Here is a 16,595-nt window from a genome sequence, read left to right on the forward strand (position 1 = left end):
AGGCAGTTACGTTAATGAAGCAGGACACAGTCTACAGGATTAGGTCATATCTTGAGTCAATCTCTTTTGAGACATAAAAGAGAGAAGCCAGCACAGAGGAGAGGGACCTCCTACTACCAAGAAATAAGAACCAGGAGCAGAGTGCATCCTTTGGATCCAGGGTCCCTGTGCTGAGAAGCTCCTAGACCAGGGGAAGACTGATGCCAAGACCTTCCCCCAGAGCTGACAGAGAGAAAAAGCCTTCCCCGGGAGCTGGCATCCTGACTTCAGACTTCCAGCCTCCTAAACTGTGAGAGAATAAATCTGTTTGTTAAAGCCATCCACTCGTGGTATTTCTGTTATAGCAGCACTAGATGACTAAGTACCTAAGCTCTTTGGGGCACGGTCTAGGCCTTGAGACCCCTTAGAGTTCCAAGCACAGGGTTAGATGAGCACAGAGTAGGCCCTTAAGTACTTGTGGAACTAATTCAAGATCATGTGACTGACAAGAAAAAACAGACCACGACCATGTCAGATTACACAGACAAATGTTTCTCTAAATGAGTAGGCTAAATGTACTCCTTGATACCCTACAGATTATAAAGTCCTGTCTCCATAAAATCCATTTGTTATCTTCACTATATCCCTGTCCCTAGGGAAACCCCTCTAGGCAATCTAGCTTAGACAGTTAGTGTTGGGAAACCCGGGCCCAACCCAGTCACTGAAAGTAAGTAGAAATGAGGTAGTCATAGAGTCACAGACTATTACTACCATGTAGAATATGAACCTATGCACGCAGACAATGTGGAGTTATAACTCCAGACTGCAACAGATCAGCAAGCTCAAGAAAAGCTGGAAGGTCACAGGCAGTGTCCAGGAGGAGAGTTGGGGAGGGCCCCCTGTCTTACAGCAGGAATGTCCCTCACCACACATGGATTCAGTAGGGCTTCCCCTTCTACATGCCCCCTGTTGTTCCCAAGAATGCTTTCAATGAACCCCTTCCAGGAGTAGAAAAGACGGGGTCAAATATCGCATTAGCTGAGTCAGCCCTTGGCTCACTATTCACTCTTATCATTAAAAAAAAAAAAGAAGACAAACAAAAAAAACACACCAAAAAGCCCCACAACAACAGCAACAACAACAGAACGTCCATCTCTCCCCCAAGAAGGAGCTCTCTTTTTTTGGGGGAGGGGGAGTTCATACTCTACAGATGGAGGAACAAGTTGAATCATAAAGAAAAGTCACAGATATTTTTCCAAATCAGCCAATTTCCAGGTAGAAGACCAAGCTGCAGAAGGTAAGATTATCCAGCAACAGCACCGTCCTTGGGGTTGAGAGAGAGAATCCAAACAACTGAGAGAGTCACCCTGTCCTCTTACTTCTGTCTCTTTCCTTCCAATAATATCTGGTCATATTAAGTTGGGAGGAAATTCACTCAGTTAAAAATAAAGAGAGAAATTTGGGGTGGGATATTGTTTTGGCAGGAGGAGGGAGCGATGAGGGGGCTTTGAAAGGAAAGAAGGAACAGATTAATTCCTGGGTATAGGCCTGCCCCATCCCCACCTTGTGGATCTAGTTCCCAGTCTGGGTGGTTAGGGCACAGGGTGGCAGATGTAAGCCATTCAGTGCTCCTAAGGCATTTTGTCTGGCTTGCCAATCCCAGCCTAGTCTCGTCCACTCCCCTTGCATGTGGACTGGAGAGAGGGACTCACCACAAGTTGAGCATTTTCAGGCAGCTACAGAGTGTATACAGAGAAAAACACAGAAAGGAAGAGAGAGAAAGAGAGAGATTAGTCCACAGAGGTGAGATGGAAGCGACTTCCTGTGAGCCATGCAAACATGCAGTACTGTCTGTGTTTAGGTTCTTCCTCTGTCAAGGTGAGTGAGTAGGCCTCCCTTGGGCTACTCTAAAGTAGGGGCTACTTGGTCCTCACTCTCAACTGGAGTGGGCAGGAGCCTGACAGAAGCCTCAAGGTGGGAAGTGGATCTCAGGGAGTGATAAGGGAAAACGGAGGATGGTGGGGGCCCCAGGATGGGCTTTCCTAAGCAACTTCTAGGAAGGTAACAGGAGAAGAGCACACGACTGTGCCTCTAAGAGCCCAACCAGGCACCAAGACTGAACCACTGGTTCTCACTGCGCAACGGTAAGTCAGCCTCTCAACTGTTCTGAGGGACAGAGAAGTCCTAGTCCTTCTACAAGGCCAACATGCCTCACCAAAGCAACCAGCAGTTCACTCTTCCTCTACAGAGGGAGAAAAGGCTTAAGAGACATTCACTTTCTCTCAGGAGATGACTCAGAGGGAGAGGGGCTGCTGCTGTGGATTAAGGGATAATTGCCAGAGAAGGGCCTAAACCCCACTTTGTTAATTCTCTGGAGAAATGAGGTCCGTATTTGCTAAGTGATAGCCAAACTCAACGGATAACCAAAAACTCCTTGTGTTCTTACTATAAGAAAAATGAGCCAAAAAGTTCCCTGCCCTCACTACCCTTCCAGTCATACTTAAACAAGGACACGTGTCCTGCAGCGAGCGAAAAAGGGAAGTCAGATGTCCATCTTGCACACAGAACAAAAACCAAGACCTTGTTGTTTCTCTCCTCCTTTACACAAAACAAGCTGGGTGAGAAACCCAATATCGAAAGCGTGGAAATGAAGGTTTCACATAGTCTCTCAAGTCCCTGAATTGAGTCTCTACATAGGCTACATCCCTTTTTCCCCACAAGCAGGATGTATGAACAAATGGCATCACAGCTGTGTGCAATGAAAGGTTGTTTGGGATGTCTTGCGCTTCTCTGGCTGTGACTTCTTCCCATAAAAATGATCAAGCAGGTGGACACATGACTACTCCCTCCCTGTCCCCACACACATAGAAGGCCAAGAGGAGTAATACACAGCTGTGCCCTGACAGCTCCCTGGGCGAGATGAGTTGGTAGCTCATGAAAGCAGTAGGAGAAGCAGCACACAAAATGCTGCAAGCCACGAGCTTTTGGGTAACATTTGGTCAAATACAATTGCTCCCCTCTGGTTTCCACACCTTTCAGAAGGCCCAAACCTGGGGCCAACTGGCAAAGAGGCACAGTGGCCCTTCTTGCTAAATGGGAAGACTTTAAACTCTCCTTACCTCCTAGGGCTTAGATTATACCAGAAGAGAATACACTAGATTGAAATCTACTCATGTAAACCGCCCCTATCTTACACACAGGACACAAATACCACACTCACATACACAATTAGAATACACATTTACCAAAATGAAATGATATGAATGGGTTCAAAAAATAAACCTCTCTAAGGCATATTAGAAGACTAAAGCCCATTCAGTCTTTGTATTTAAAGCATACTATTAAATCCAGAGTTACACTTCTAGCCTTCAAAGTACTAGCCACAGAAGATGAACTGGGAGTGGGGTGGGGGTGGGGGTGGGAAAGCCCAGACAATGTTGGATGAGACTACATTTAATGCAACGGTTCCCAACCTTGGCTATACATTAAAATCACCTGAACTTCAAAAAAAACCTGCAATGCTCAGGCCACACTCCAGATAAATGAAATCTGAATCTCTGGGGCCAGAATTTAGATTTATTATTTGTCAGGCTTTGGCATCTCCTAAGATGCCTCAGGTGACTCCAAATTGCAGCCAAGGTTGAGGACCCTAGAGGGTGGGAGTACCATATTGTTTATGTAGTTTTGTCATGGAAACGGAAAAACTATGAGTGCCATTACAAATTCCAGAGTCCCTGAGAATAGGGGAAACACGTTCCCTTACTAAAAATGGTCTCTCTTCTTAGTATAAAAACTCCCTCGCTCTCTCTCCTTATGTCATCAGTGCCTTATATAAACCAGGAGAACAGCATCTGAAGCTGCCTACAGTCAGCAGGGACTTGACAGGAGACTCCGAGTCATTCTTGGTTGCTTTTTATCTACAGGGTAGGGATGCTCAAGCTCTAACTTTCCAAAGAAAGGACCTCTTGAGAGCAAAGAGAGCTCATCAATAGATAGGCAAGAGATCACAGGAGTGGGCAGGGGTGACAACCACAGGAAGTATATCTGGAAGGAGAAAGACTGCAGGTCTTGGCTGGCTTCTCACCATCTTACACCCAGAAGTGTAGCCTGTTCTGACTTGTATTTAGGCTATCTGAGGGCTCAAGAGACCACACAGGGAAGAATATCACTACAAATATGTTGTCTGCTTTAGAGAACACGACACCGGCATATCCCGGATATTCTCAGAGGGTTTTAAAAAAATGTCATTCATATCTGGGTTGGCAGTAATTGCTGACTCATGAGAGACCTATCTCCCTACCTGATGTCTTCGTGGAGTTTAAATCTGGCTTTGAATTTGGTATGGAGAAAAAAGGGAAATCAGTGACAGAAATGCTGCTTTTGCAGCAGAACTGGCAGTTATTTCACTTTTACCCCAGATTCCAAGAGTTTAAACACAGACCATGCAGAGAGCACCAAATGTGGGTAGCTGGTGGTATGGGCAGGGCAAGACACAGACATGCAAGAAACGCAGAAAAGGGCGTGGGGTAACCGCCTCGTCGTCTCGGCATCAGTGTGACCCCCTTTCCTCCCCAAAGACTGTCTCACCCGCAGGCGCACACGTCATTTTCCTTGCGTGACTTATCTGAGTCTCCCTGAACCCAGAATCATTCGAGAGAGAACAAAATGGCTCTGAAACCACTGCTCCAGGGCTATACAGCCAGAGTTATTGGCTAAAAACCAGAAATCTAATGCTGTTAAGCATGGCCAATGGTTTAGGTAAGCAGACTTTTTTCTATATCCCATAGGGAGCAAGAAGCTCCAGGGCTCCAAGAGGCTTGTGGTTACTATCTGCTGTATCTCTTATAACATGATTCTTTCAGTTCACTGAGCCTTTTTGCACCACGTGGACTAGAAAATTACGACTGTTCTCCCAGAATTCACAGCTAAAGAAGGGCAGCAGCAGCCTTATGGTACCATGCAAAAATTGAGATGGTCAAAAAAAAGAAGCTGCGGACACAAGCATGAGGAATTCAGTTTGAGATGGGCAGCACACAGAGAGGAAGAGACAGAAAAGATTCTCCAACCCAGGACTCAAGAGCCCCCCTGGAAAGATGAACGTACTTAGCTTCCTCCACTACCTCCACCTCGGCGTGAGCAGTGATCGGTGCATTGGAGTGGGCTCCCGTGGGGTCATCGACATTCAGCTCTCCGTTGGTTGAGCTAACCACCTGAAACAGAAAGACAGAGTGTGACAGGCATCATGGTAATAGGAGCCTCCTGCCAGTGTCAGAGAGGGTCACTTAAGGGAGACCTGGTGTCTAGCTTAGGACCTAGCCAGGCAGTGCCTGAATGTTTGTCTTCCTGGACTGAGGGGCGAGCTGTCCTAATTTTGGGAAGGTGTACTACACCAAGGCTCCCAGAGCCACACCATGTGAGAAAACTAACTTCAAAGATGTAATCATATAATGATAATAATGTCTTCTACGCGAGTGCCTACTCTGTGTCAGGCACAGTGCTATACTGTGTGTGCGCACGTGTACACATTTCATCCTCACAAAAACCCTGTAAAATAGGTCCCGTTTTACAGATGGAAACAGAAATGACTTAACAAAGGTATAGATAGAGTTACGGTCTGTTGGACTTCCACGAGGGAAGTTTGTCCTAAACATGTAGATTCTTTCATATTGCAAAAATGCACACAGCTCTTTATTAAAGTAAAAGTAATTGCACAGCTGACTTCTAAAGTCAAAATCATTTGGCTCCCTGGAACATAATGGATATTTTCTACTTCTCTCGGTTTATCATGCTATATAAATATATAATCAGCCATGATGCTAAAAAAAAAAATTCTAAAAAGGAAATCAATAGTGGGCACCAGAAACTATAAACAATCACACTTTCCTTCAGAAATTTCTTCATGGCTTTGCCCATTGGTTTGAAGGTGCTCAAATAACAAGACTGCCATAGCCTCTTTGGTGGGAGGGCAGACGGCAAGGAATCGCGTTCCCTTGAAAGACCAGTCTTAGTTCAACAACCTTTATTTCAGGTTCAGTGTCATCCCACTTCTCACTGATGGTCCCCGAACTGTAACTGACGGCTCTCATTCCTGTCATCTGGTTAATGTGGACCCGATCAGGCTTCTCTTGCTTGTGCAGCTGCTTCTGCCACCTGGTTTCATTTCCAGCACATGATTCCTGTTTATGTGGGTGCTGGGGAGTGGGAAAAGGGACCCCGCTGGACAAACCACTCTGCTGTTAAAGACTTTGGCTGAAACATGGGAGAGAACCACAAAATAGGATAAATGGTTCGGATATCATATGCCCCCAGGTAAGTAACTTCATCTATTTGAGAATGTTTTTTACAGGCTGATGTGAGAATTATAAGAGAAAATGTATGAGATAGTATCTGGTACAATACCTGGTGCATAACAAAGGAGGGAGCATATTAGAGTAAATACAAGCTGGGCTTTAGAGGGAGTCAGCCCTGGGTGTGAACCCCAGCTTCATCACTTACTTGCTGTGGGTCCTTGGGCAAGATCCTCAATCTTTCTGTGCCTGAGCTTCCTAATCTGTAAAATGGGGAAATAATGGTGCTTACCTAATTGGGTTACTGCACACATAATCCACAGAAAGTGCTTAGACCAGTGCCTGGTACATGGAAAAGGCTCAATAAATGTTCTTGTTACTATTATTCTCCCTCCATAAATGCTTGTTTATTCTTATTTACCTCAAGATCTGGGGTCCTCACCAATAGCTAATTCGTAAACATTTCCTTAACAGTCATAAAGAGAAAGATAAGAGGAAATGTTTAGTATGAGAAGGCTTTGGGGTATTTAATCAAAGGGAAAGGAGTAGACAGGTGAATACTACTTACTGATAATCTAGATCCACCATTATTTCTATACTGGAAATATTTATTGTTCTTACAAATAATAACATATATTGAAAAAATAAAACAATGCTGGACAGTTAGTGAAGGAAATCTATAACATTAAACTTGGACTTGCGCAAGGGAGACTCAAATTTCTGCTAGTGATCAAATTTCGCATCACTGATTAGTGGAACTACCTAACCAAAATCTTATTATCTCCTGACATGAAATGATAGGTAGCATACACTATTATCTATCTAGTATTCTTGCCAAAAAACGGTTTATCTGAATCTAATCATGAGGGAGAAAATATTAGACAAATAAAAAATGTGGAACAATCTATAGGACAACCAGTCTGGGCTCTTCAAAAAAGACTGTCTTAAAAATCTCTCTCTTTTTTTTGTTTTTAACACAGAAATGACTGTTATAGATTAAAAGAGGCTAAGAGGTTAAAAGAGACTAAAGAGGCGTAACAACCAAATGTGGTGCACGAACACTGATTAGATCCTAGACACTATAAAATTAACTTTGGGGACAACTGGGGAAATCTGATAGGGACTGTATATCAGATATTATGGAACCATTACCAGTCTTCTTAGGTATGTCGATGGTCTTGTTGGTTACATGAGAGAATGTCTTTGTTTTTAGTGGATGCAGTCTTAAGTATTTTGGGAGTAAGTGTGATGGTGTCTGCAAGATTTTGTCTTTAATGGATTAGGCAAAAAAACAAAGCAAAATACATATATACACATATACTCACACAGAGTTGAAGCAAATGCGGCAAAATCTTAATTCATTAATCTAGGTTAAGGATATAAGGAGTTCTTTGCATTATGTTTTAAACTTTTCCGCAGATTTGAAAATTTCAAAACAAAAAGTTGGGGAAAAAACAGCAAAAATAAAAAGCTGCTTGGAGAAGCATGGCACACCTTCTAAAGCTGCCGTGTTCATCTCCTCAGTCCTACATCTGCCTCTTTGTGGGCACACTATGGCTGCACTCTAACAGTAATGCTGGCGAGTCCATTCTGCAAGCACAGGGGCTAACGGGGAAATCTTGTTTCTTAATGAGTAAGTCAGAAGTCAGGCGAGATGTTAAATAAAACGCCTTGCCCTCTACTGACATGAATGAAGCAGCAGTAAGCATCATCACTGAATCCCCTGGCGACTCTGGGTCACGGTGCCTGCTCACAGCATTTCACATGTCTCATACGCTCTATGAATTGCCACTTGGCCCAGAAGCAATGTCCCTGGGCAATCTGTCTCAAATGAATCAGGCACAAATGAGAACCTTACTATCAGTTGCCTACCCTTAAACTTAACTACACCTAAAACATGCCTGGGAACCAATGGCTACTAATGGGCCTTCAGAGCATCCACCTAAGAATTATTTCAGGCTGGAGGCAGAGTTTGTCAACCCATTGAACTGCTGCCTGGATGTGTAGAGGAACCAACACTACTGCAGATGACAGAAGAGCTGGATTCCAGGCCGAGCTCTATCATCAATATCCTCTTAGAGCCTTGGTTTCTAATTCTGTAAGACAGGGCTAAGAACTTTGGTCCTATTTATCTCCTAATTATTACAGCAGTTAAATACAATGACACCCTCCCCTCACTAGGCATTTTCGTAAGTACACTATGCTACTTTTTTTTTTACAGCAACATGTAAAAAAAAAAAAAAATTGCCATAGCGGAGCTTATGTAAATACCTTGAGGGGGATAGGGCGTGGTTGGTAAACAAATGTAGAAGGCATGGGTTATTTGCATAAAAATACGGTAATCGAAAATTATAAAGGTTCTGAGCAAAAGTAAATATTAGCTAAATGTTAAACACCATTCTTAAGTCCATCCTATACCTTGCTTTGTTCTGGAGATTTATAGCAATTTCCAGTATGTTTTAATTTAAATAATTTTACAGTAATATTTTTGAAAGAGAAGAAATATACTGTCTTCTTGAATTTAGACCTTCTATAGGGTCGCTCTATGGGGCAGTTCTACTCTGTACTATAGGGTCGTTATGAGTCAGAACTGACTCAACAGCAAAGGGTTTGGTTTGGTGGTTTTTTTATAGGGTCGCCATGAGTTGGAACCAACTCGACAGCACATAACAACATGCGTGGATGGGTAGCCCTGGTGGTGCAGTGGTTAAGAGCTCCGCTGCTAACCAAAAGGTCAGCAGTTTGAATCCACCAGATGCTCCTTAGAAACCCTATGGGGCAGTTCTACTCTGCCCTATATGGTCGCTGTGCGTCGGAATCAACTTGACGGCAACAGGTTTGGTTTTCATTTTTTTATACGTGGGTGGGAGCCCTGGTGGTGCAGTGCTTAAGAGCTCGGCTGCTAACCAAAAGGATGGCAGTTTGAATCTACCAGCCACTCCTTGGAAACCCTATGGGGCAGTTCTACTCTGTTCTACAGGGTTGCTGTGAGTCAGAATCGACTTGATGGCAACAGGTTTGGTTTTATATGAGGACGATCTGTGGAAATGTTCGAAGGATGGGAACCGTGGTTAGAACAGGCTGGAACAGGAATGTCCGTGTGCCTTATCAGAGCAAACTCTTCTCATGTCAGCATTCTGCACTCTCTCCAGGGTCATGGTATCTGCAGGTCATCCAGGTCAGACCAAGCATGGTTTGACCACACTGCCTCTGGGAAGTGAGACACTTCCAAAGATGTGGGCATCTATCGTGATAGAAAGGTACTGTTGATTTGGTTTGCAAAAGGCATAGCGCTTTTGTGAGTTTACAAAAACTGCATCTAAAAAACAATACAAGCTCAAAGACAAACGTGCAGTGAGGGGCAGCAGAGCTTAATAACTAGGCAAGTAATTGTACAACTGCCTGACCGTATCAAAGTGCCAGGGAAGCTGGCAGAACTTAACTTATAGGAAGCAGTGGGAGGCACAGTGGCTTAGTGCTCGGTTGCTCACCAAAACATCGATGATCTGAACCCACCAGCCACTCCGCAGGAGAACTGTGCGGCAGTCTGCTTCCGAAAAGATTATAGCCTTTGAAACCCTAAAGGGCAGTTTGACTCTCTCTGAGTCAGCATCAACTTGATGACAATGGGTTTGGTTTATTAGGTTTAGAGGGAGGTTGCAGTCTTCAAAAGTGCTGCCAGAGACACTCTGATTGGCTCCAATTCTAATCTAAAGACAACTCCTCACACAGGACAGTTGAAAAACTATCCAACTGAGTATCCTGGGTTCTAGGAACATAGGTCCGGTAGACTAATTGTCTGATTAACTACGGAATTTTTTCCTTATAAAAATATTACTTACATATTTTTTCTAATTACGAAGTAAATATGTAGACTGTAAATATTAGAACATTAACAGACAACATACAAGGTGGTATCACACGCAACTGGACAGTGAGAAATTTGGTATGTGTTCTCTACAGCAAGTGTTGGCAAAGTCTTTCTATAAAGGGACAGAGAGTAAGTATTTTTAGGCTTTGTCAGCCATACAGCCTTTGTTGAAACTAAACAACTCTGCCACTGCAGCATGAAAGCAGCCACAGACAATACGTAAATGTACAGTTGTGTTCTAATAAAACTTTATTTACAAAAACAGGCAGAAGATAGCAATTAATATTACCCTTCTTTTTTCTCTGCATACAGTAACATATATGTATGTGTGTATAGGTATGTATATGTTTATATGTGTGTACACACACACACACACACACACACACACAAAAATGGGGCCAAATTTTACATATTGTTTTGTAACTTGCTTTTTTCATAACACATCTTGGACATTTTCCCACAATACCCAGAGATCTCTCTCCACTGTAAGAAAACATAATATTTGTTTAGTTAATGCTGAACTGATGAACATATAGTTGCCCTGAATTACAAACAAGCTGCCAATGAACATTCTAGAACTGCATTCTCCAATACAGTAGTCACTACCCACATGTGGCTACTGAGCATTTGAAACGTGACCAGTCCAAATTGAGATGTTCTGTAAGTGTAAAATAGACACCAGATTTCGAAGACTTAGTAAAAAATAATAGAATGTGAAATATCTCATTAATAATTTTTTATATTGATTACATGGTAAAATATTTTAGACATATTGGGTTAAATAAAATGTATTATTAAAATTAGTTTTACCTATTTCTTTTTACATTTTTAATGTGGCTATCAGAAAATTTAAAAGGACAAATGTTGCTCATATTAGATTACTATTGGACAGTAGTACTGTTCTAGAACATACATTTTTAGGTATCTTTGAGTTTCTGAAGTATATTTATCTGAAACTGGATTTGCTGGATCAAAAAGTGTAAGTACTGAAGATTTCAGAAGATACTGCCAAATCACTCTCCAAAACAGTTGTTCTATTTCACTTTTCACCAATAGTGTACAGACAGGGCAGACAGCACTGATATTACAAAATTTTTAAAATGCTGCTAATGTGACAGGCAAAAACTGATAAGTTTAAAAATCTTTTCAGGTTTTTATTTTTATCAGAGTTATATGCACACATTGTGTAAAGAGTAAAATATTTCTAAAAGAATTGACAGGAAAAACAGCAGCCTCTTTCTTCCACCATTTCTCTCTCTTTTACAGCTGATTCTTTTGTTTTTTATCTCCATATCTCTGAATAATATGCATCTTGAATTTTCGTTTTTAGGCATTACATGCATAGGCATGACCTTCTGCATCCTTCTATTCTCCCACTATAGTTTCTATTATAATTTGGGCTAGGTTAATTCTTGGTGTTTACATTATTATGACTAGTAAAAGCTATTCACTTGTGAGTCACGGAGTATATATACCGTGGTTCTCTTTTCTTCCCTATACAATTTATTATTTTCCTTGGAGTTAATCATTATCTTATAAATTTTATTTTTACTTGGTTTTTTATATATTAACTGCTAATCACTAATTCTATCCAAACTTTCTGACATTTTTCTAAGTAGTTTCTCTCTAGATGCTCTGACATTATCAGCACACTATCGATTTAATCATTTTGGTGAAATTGCTCCCAGAGCCTCCTGGCCAGGACGGGCTGCTCTCTTCTCCTGGTGCACTACTGTCACGGCGATCTTCTAACTTCACTACTTGGGATTCCCTTTGCTTCTTTCTTGTGTTGGATCTTCTATTTTCTGGATCCCATATATTACTCTTTCTTGGTTTAAACACTCATTTTAGAGCACATCCTCCTGTAGCTTCATAAAAAGGGTACATGAGAAGTAAAATTTTTGAGACCACAGATTTTTGAAAACCTCTTTATTATATATTCACGCAAGATTGACAATTTGGCTAAGTATAGAATTCTAGATCAAAAATAATTTTCCCTAAAAAATCTCAAGACACTCTTCATTGCCTTCTAGCTTCCAGTATTACTGTTGAGAAATTTGAAGCTACATTGATTTCTGATCCTTTCTTTGCGTGTGACTTTTTTGTTTCTGGTAGCTTGAAGGATCTTCTCTTTGTCCTCAGTGTTCTGAAATTTCACAATGATACACCTTGGCATGGTTCTATTGTCCATTATTTCAATCTGGAAACAAGTCCTTGAGTTCTGGGAAAGTAGTTTGTTGATTTCCTTCCTTCCACTTTTTCTTTTTTTTCTAGAATTCTTGTATTTAGAAATTAGACCTCTTAGCCTCTCCTGCAATTTTCTTATATTTTCGTCCTATCTTTCATCAGTCTCTTTGCTCTACTTTCTGGGGGACTTCCAAACTATCCCATTGAGTTTTTAATTTCTGCTTATTATTTTTTAAAATTTCCATGAGCTTTTTTTTGTTCTCAGAATGTTCCTTTCTTAATAGCATCCTAACTAAATAATTTGTTGGAAGCGAACTACACAGTTGTCATATCATCTGTCTCTTTACCATCTGAAGATATTATTAACAAGGTTTTTTTTTTTTGTTGTTGTTCTTGTTGTTTATTTGCTCTGATCTCTTTCTTATTAAAGGCATTTCTCAGATGTCTGATAATCCTTGACTGTTATGTTTAAAAGTGGGGGACTGCAAAGTTAACTGACACTGTGAATATGTGGGTGAAACCTGTCAACCATGGGTCTCACTGTAGGATGATCTAGCCAGGCCACTTCATTGGGGAAACCCTGCTGTCTGTATGCTTAGATATTTTCTATTGGGTTAGTCAGATTTCCCAGCACAGACTCTTTCAAAATCTCCTGCCTGGAAGGTACAGACCCAGCTATCAGCATTCTGAAACACTAAATGGGGAAAGCAGGTAGTCAGTATGCACACATTCGCTTAACCTTCCTGTTTTCAGTATACTACTCTGCCCTCAACTGTGTCCAGATACCTTTCATTTTCCCCTCTCCAGATAATAAAACTTTAGTCTTTGCTGGGAAAGGGGAGAGGATTTAGGGATCTACTGCTTCTTCAACAGGTTTTCAACCAATCTTCCTTATTTTAGCACAGGCCCCTCTCCACCCACTTCCACTAACAGAACGCCAATTCCTGAGCCGGCTGAGGATGGCTTAGCGTAAACAGGCTTACTTCTCAGCTTTCCCCTCTACTGTCTTCAGATTGTTTTCTTGGGACTGCTAAGTCATTTAATAATTGTCCATCTGCCTTCCAGTTTCCGAAATTTAGTTGCTGTTGTCTCCTCTTCTGTTTCCTTCATGCTTATATGGATTTATGTTTTTTGTTTTTGTTTTTTAAATCCCTTTACCACTCTTTTAGTGTTGTTTCAGGAGGGGTGAAAACAGACGCTCCTATGAGGTTTGTACAGGGCCAAAGCTGTCTCCTAACTTCCTGTGAATAATGCGATCTTTCAGTGAATCACTCCTTGTAAAAGCATATCCTAGACAATTAAACCAGTCAAGATGCACTTCTACATGCAAAAGACCTGGATGCCTCTTTACAAGGATTTACGTTTGGTAGCTGTGGGTTCACTTGTGTGCCCCAACTGGTGTTATAAATTACCAGTATGAAAAAAATATTTAGGTTAAGATTATTAAACAGTCAAATATAAGAAAAGTTAAGAGACACATTCCAGATAATCCAAATGAAATCAGAAGTAATTCTCCAAGACCATACTTATTATAGAGAGGGAACAAAAAAACAAAGTCCAACTTTTTACATACCCTCTCAAGAAACAGTTGACTTGTCCCAGCTAACAGTCTCGTCTTACCGTGCTCTAAGGCACATATCATGGAATGAGCTAAAACACAGTCCTCTAGTCCTCCATCCAAAAAATACTTATTTTCTACCTTTCAGGTCTTCACAATTCACAGACTTGACACTAACACACCTCTACCTCGACGTTATTTTTATGGTCCATCGTGAGTGGGTCTAGGTTGAAGAACTAGGTTAATCAGAAACCATATGTTTCTTAGTGACAACTAGCAATCATCTCCACGAGTGACTCTTACTCAATTTCACCTAAGCAGGAAATCAGCACACAAGATACTAAGTTAATGACAGAAGTGGCTCACTTTTGCTCTAATTTTCCACTCTAAAGGAACCAAAGTTTCAGAAGCAAGCCAGCATTCTACCAGCCAAGCTGGGAAGGCCAGAAAAAGGCAGTGCGTACCTGCACTGATCCCCCATGGCGGTCTGCAGCCAAGTGAGACGTCAGGTACGAGGTATTGGTCTGCCGGCTGTGCTGGACTTCCCACTCTCCTCGGCGCTCGGACGATGCAGTCTGCTCAGGCATTAGGAAGCATGAGAGCAAGATATGGAAGGAAAGGTGAAGCAACAGCAAGCAACAACAAATCAAATACATTAGTGTCCCTGAAGGTTTTGTTTTTGTTTTGGATTTTAAACTAAGAACTGCTGCAAAGCACTAAGAAAAAGTTGGCTTGGCTACATTCATTTCAGCCTGATCAGCCAAAATGTGACAGTCTACAGAGCACACCAACCTCAACCTCACCCAGACACAAAACCCATGATCACCAAAAGAGGAATAAAGCAAAACACCACAGAAAAAGCTGGAATCACCTTCTAAGCTTCCATATTTAGTTAAAGTTCAGTGGCCACTCAGCAGATAAATTCAGAATGTTAAGACTGTTGGACAGAGCAACAGTCGTACTTACAAATCTTTTCGTTGCATAAAGATCTATCTGAATAGACAGTAATAAAAATACTGAAAATTCCCAGTGTTAGGAATCAAGACAGTGTGCCTTTTCCTTCAATAAAAAGCCCAGTACTCTCAACATTAACATCTCCATGAGACTTTCTACTGAGATAAAACAAGCAGTGGCAGCAGCTGGAATATGCTTTCTTTCCTAACAGAATGAACAAAGTATCTCTTCAGAAGCAGGTTCACATGCCAAGAATATGAAAAGATGGAAGAAAAAATACAACTATAATGTTTTTTGGATTCCTTTAGCTAACAGTCTCTTGTTTGGAATTAGAAAAAGTTTAATTGAGATGACTACCGTTTATTTTCTTCTAGAAAGCAAAAGGTAGATCTTTCCCAGCAAAAGGCAGGCCTTTAATTCGAAGCTTCTTTGAGCTCTGCTTTCACCTGTGCTGTCACTCATGGCTCTCTTCACCCCTTCACCTGGGATTCAGATTTCATACTACCCTGGTCTTGCTCAGATGTGATTTTTGTCTGAAGAATCTATGCCTCTTCCCCTGTGCCAGATGGCTGAGGAGGTGTTAACACCACGATGCTCAGCTGTAACAGCCCTAAGGCTTTACAAAAATGAGAAATGAGTAGCTGGAGAGGCAGCAATGAGGGATTAGTAAATCAAATTTTAATTGCTGCTGATATAAACAACAGCAGGGGTTGGGATGTGATATTGCTGCTCTACATGAAAACTAGTAAGGATGCTATAAATTGTAGAGATGTTCACAGCTATCAATGCCGTATTCCATAAAAAAGAAGAGTGGGGAAATAATGGTTTGAGGCTCTATATTCACTCTCCCCCTTGTGTAGCTCATCAACAAGGGCTGCTTAAAGCTCACGCATAAGTCACTATAAATGAAGAGGCTTTTCCCATAAAAGAGAATCTTATGTATCAACTACAACTTACTCATCTTCTTTATTAAGGATTATGAAGTCACATGGGTAACAGCCCTGGAACGAATCCTGCCATGTTTTCTCTGATATTCAGGGAATCAGCATAGTCTACAAGAAGGCAGCTGTATTAATTTTCTTCCTATGTAATCTTATAAAAGAGGGATTTGGTTTTATACTGCTAGTTGCATAAGCCATTTAGTGTTGTTTTGAGTCCTATGGTACATGTTTAATGCAATCACTTCTCTCAAGAATGTTATCTGTTTTGCATTTGCTTTTAAGGCAGCCTAAATTGAAAATGGCAGGCAATGTACATAAAACACTCACATGCTTTTAATATTAAGGTTAAAGAAGCCCTAGACAGCTGAAATACATTTTTTTTTTTTAAATACACATCAGAACTCTGGTTTGATGCTACTGTCCGATTCACAGGGCAGTGTACTTGTTTATACTCATTCAAACTAAATAAATAATTTGCTGGAAGAACTCAGATTTCAGTTTAAACGAAAGTAATAAGATATTTTTCAAAGGTCTAAAAGCTACACTCTATCTCCATCCTCAAAGCAATGTGTTATCTTTTAAAGAGAGAAAGTTAACATTCCAGATTGTTTCATGAACGCTGACACCACAAAAGAAGAACATACCACACCACACCATCGGCCTCCAGTGCCTTCAACATCCACTGAGAGCAGCAAAACCAAGTGACAGAGGTGAACCTGAGGGCCGCTAGTTTATTACTTGGGCAACTACCTTTCATCAAAATGCAAACTCTAGGGCTACTCTTTTCTGGAATTTAAGGGCTTGAACTGATATCTAGA

The 16,595-nt window shown here is 41.3% G+C and overlaps 1 protein-coding gene across 1 annotated transcript in view; it reads right to left on the minus strand.

Moving 5' to 3' along the window:
- The window catches only part of CSNK1G1 (casein kinase 1 gamma 1), a 117,301-nt gene that overhangs the window by 2,649 nt on the left and 98,057 nt on the right, over window positions 1-16,595 (minus strand). Inside the window, exons 11-12 of the mRNA XM_023729714.1 lie at window positions 14,347-14,457; window positions 5,083-5,189 (exon numbers count right to left, since the gene is read on the minus strand). Of these exons, the coding sequence (XP_023585482.1) occupies window positions 5,083-5,189; window positions 14,347-14,457 (218 nt within the window). The remainder of the gene's footprint in view (window positions 1-5,082; window positions 5,190-14,346; window positions 14,458-16,595) is intronic.

This window comes from Trichechus manatus, unplaced genomic scaffold (assembly GCF_000243295.1).
Source record: "Trichechus manatus latirostris isolate Lorelei unplaced genomic scaffold, TriManLat1.0 scaffold00030, whole genome shotgun sequence".
NCBI lineage: Eukaryota > Metazoa > Chordata > Mammalia > Sirenia > Trichechidae > Trichechus > Trichechus manatus.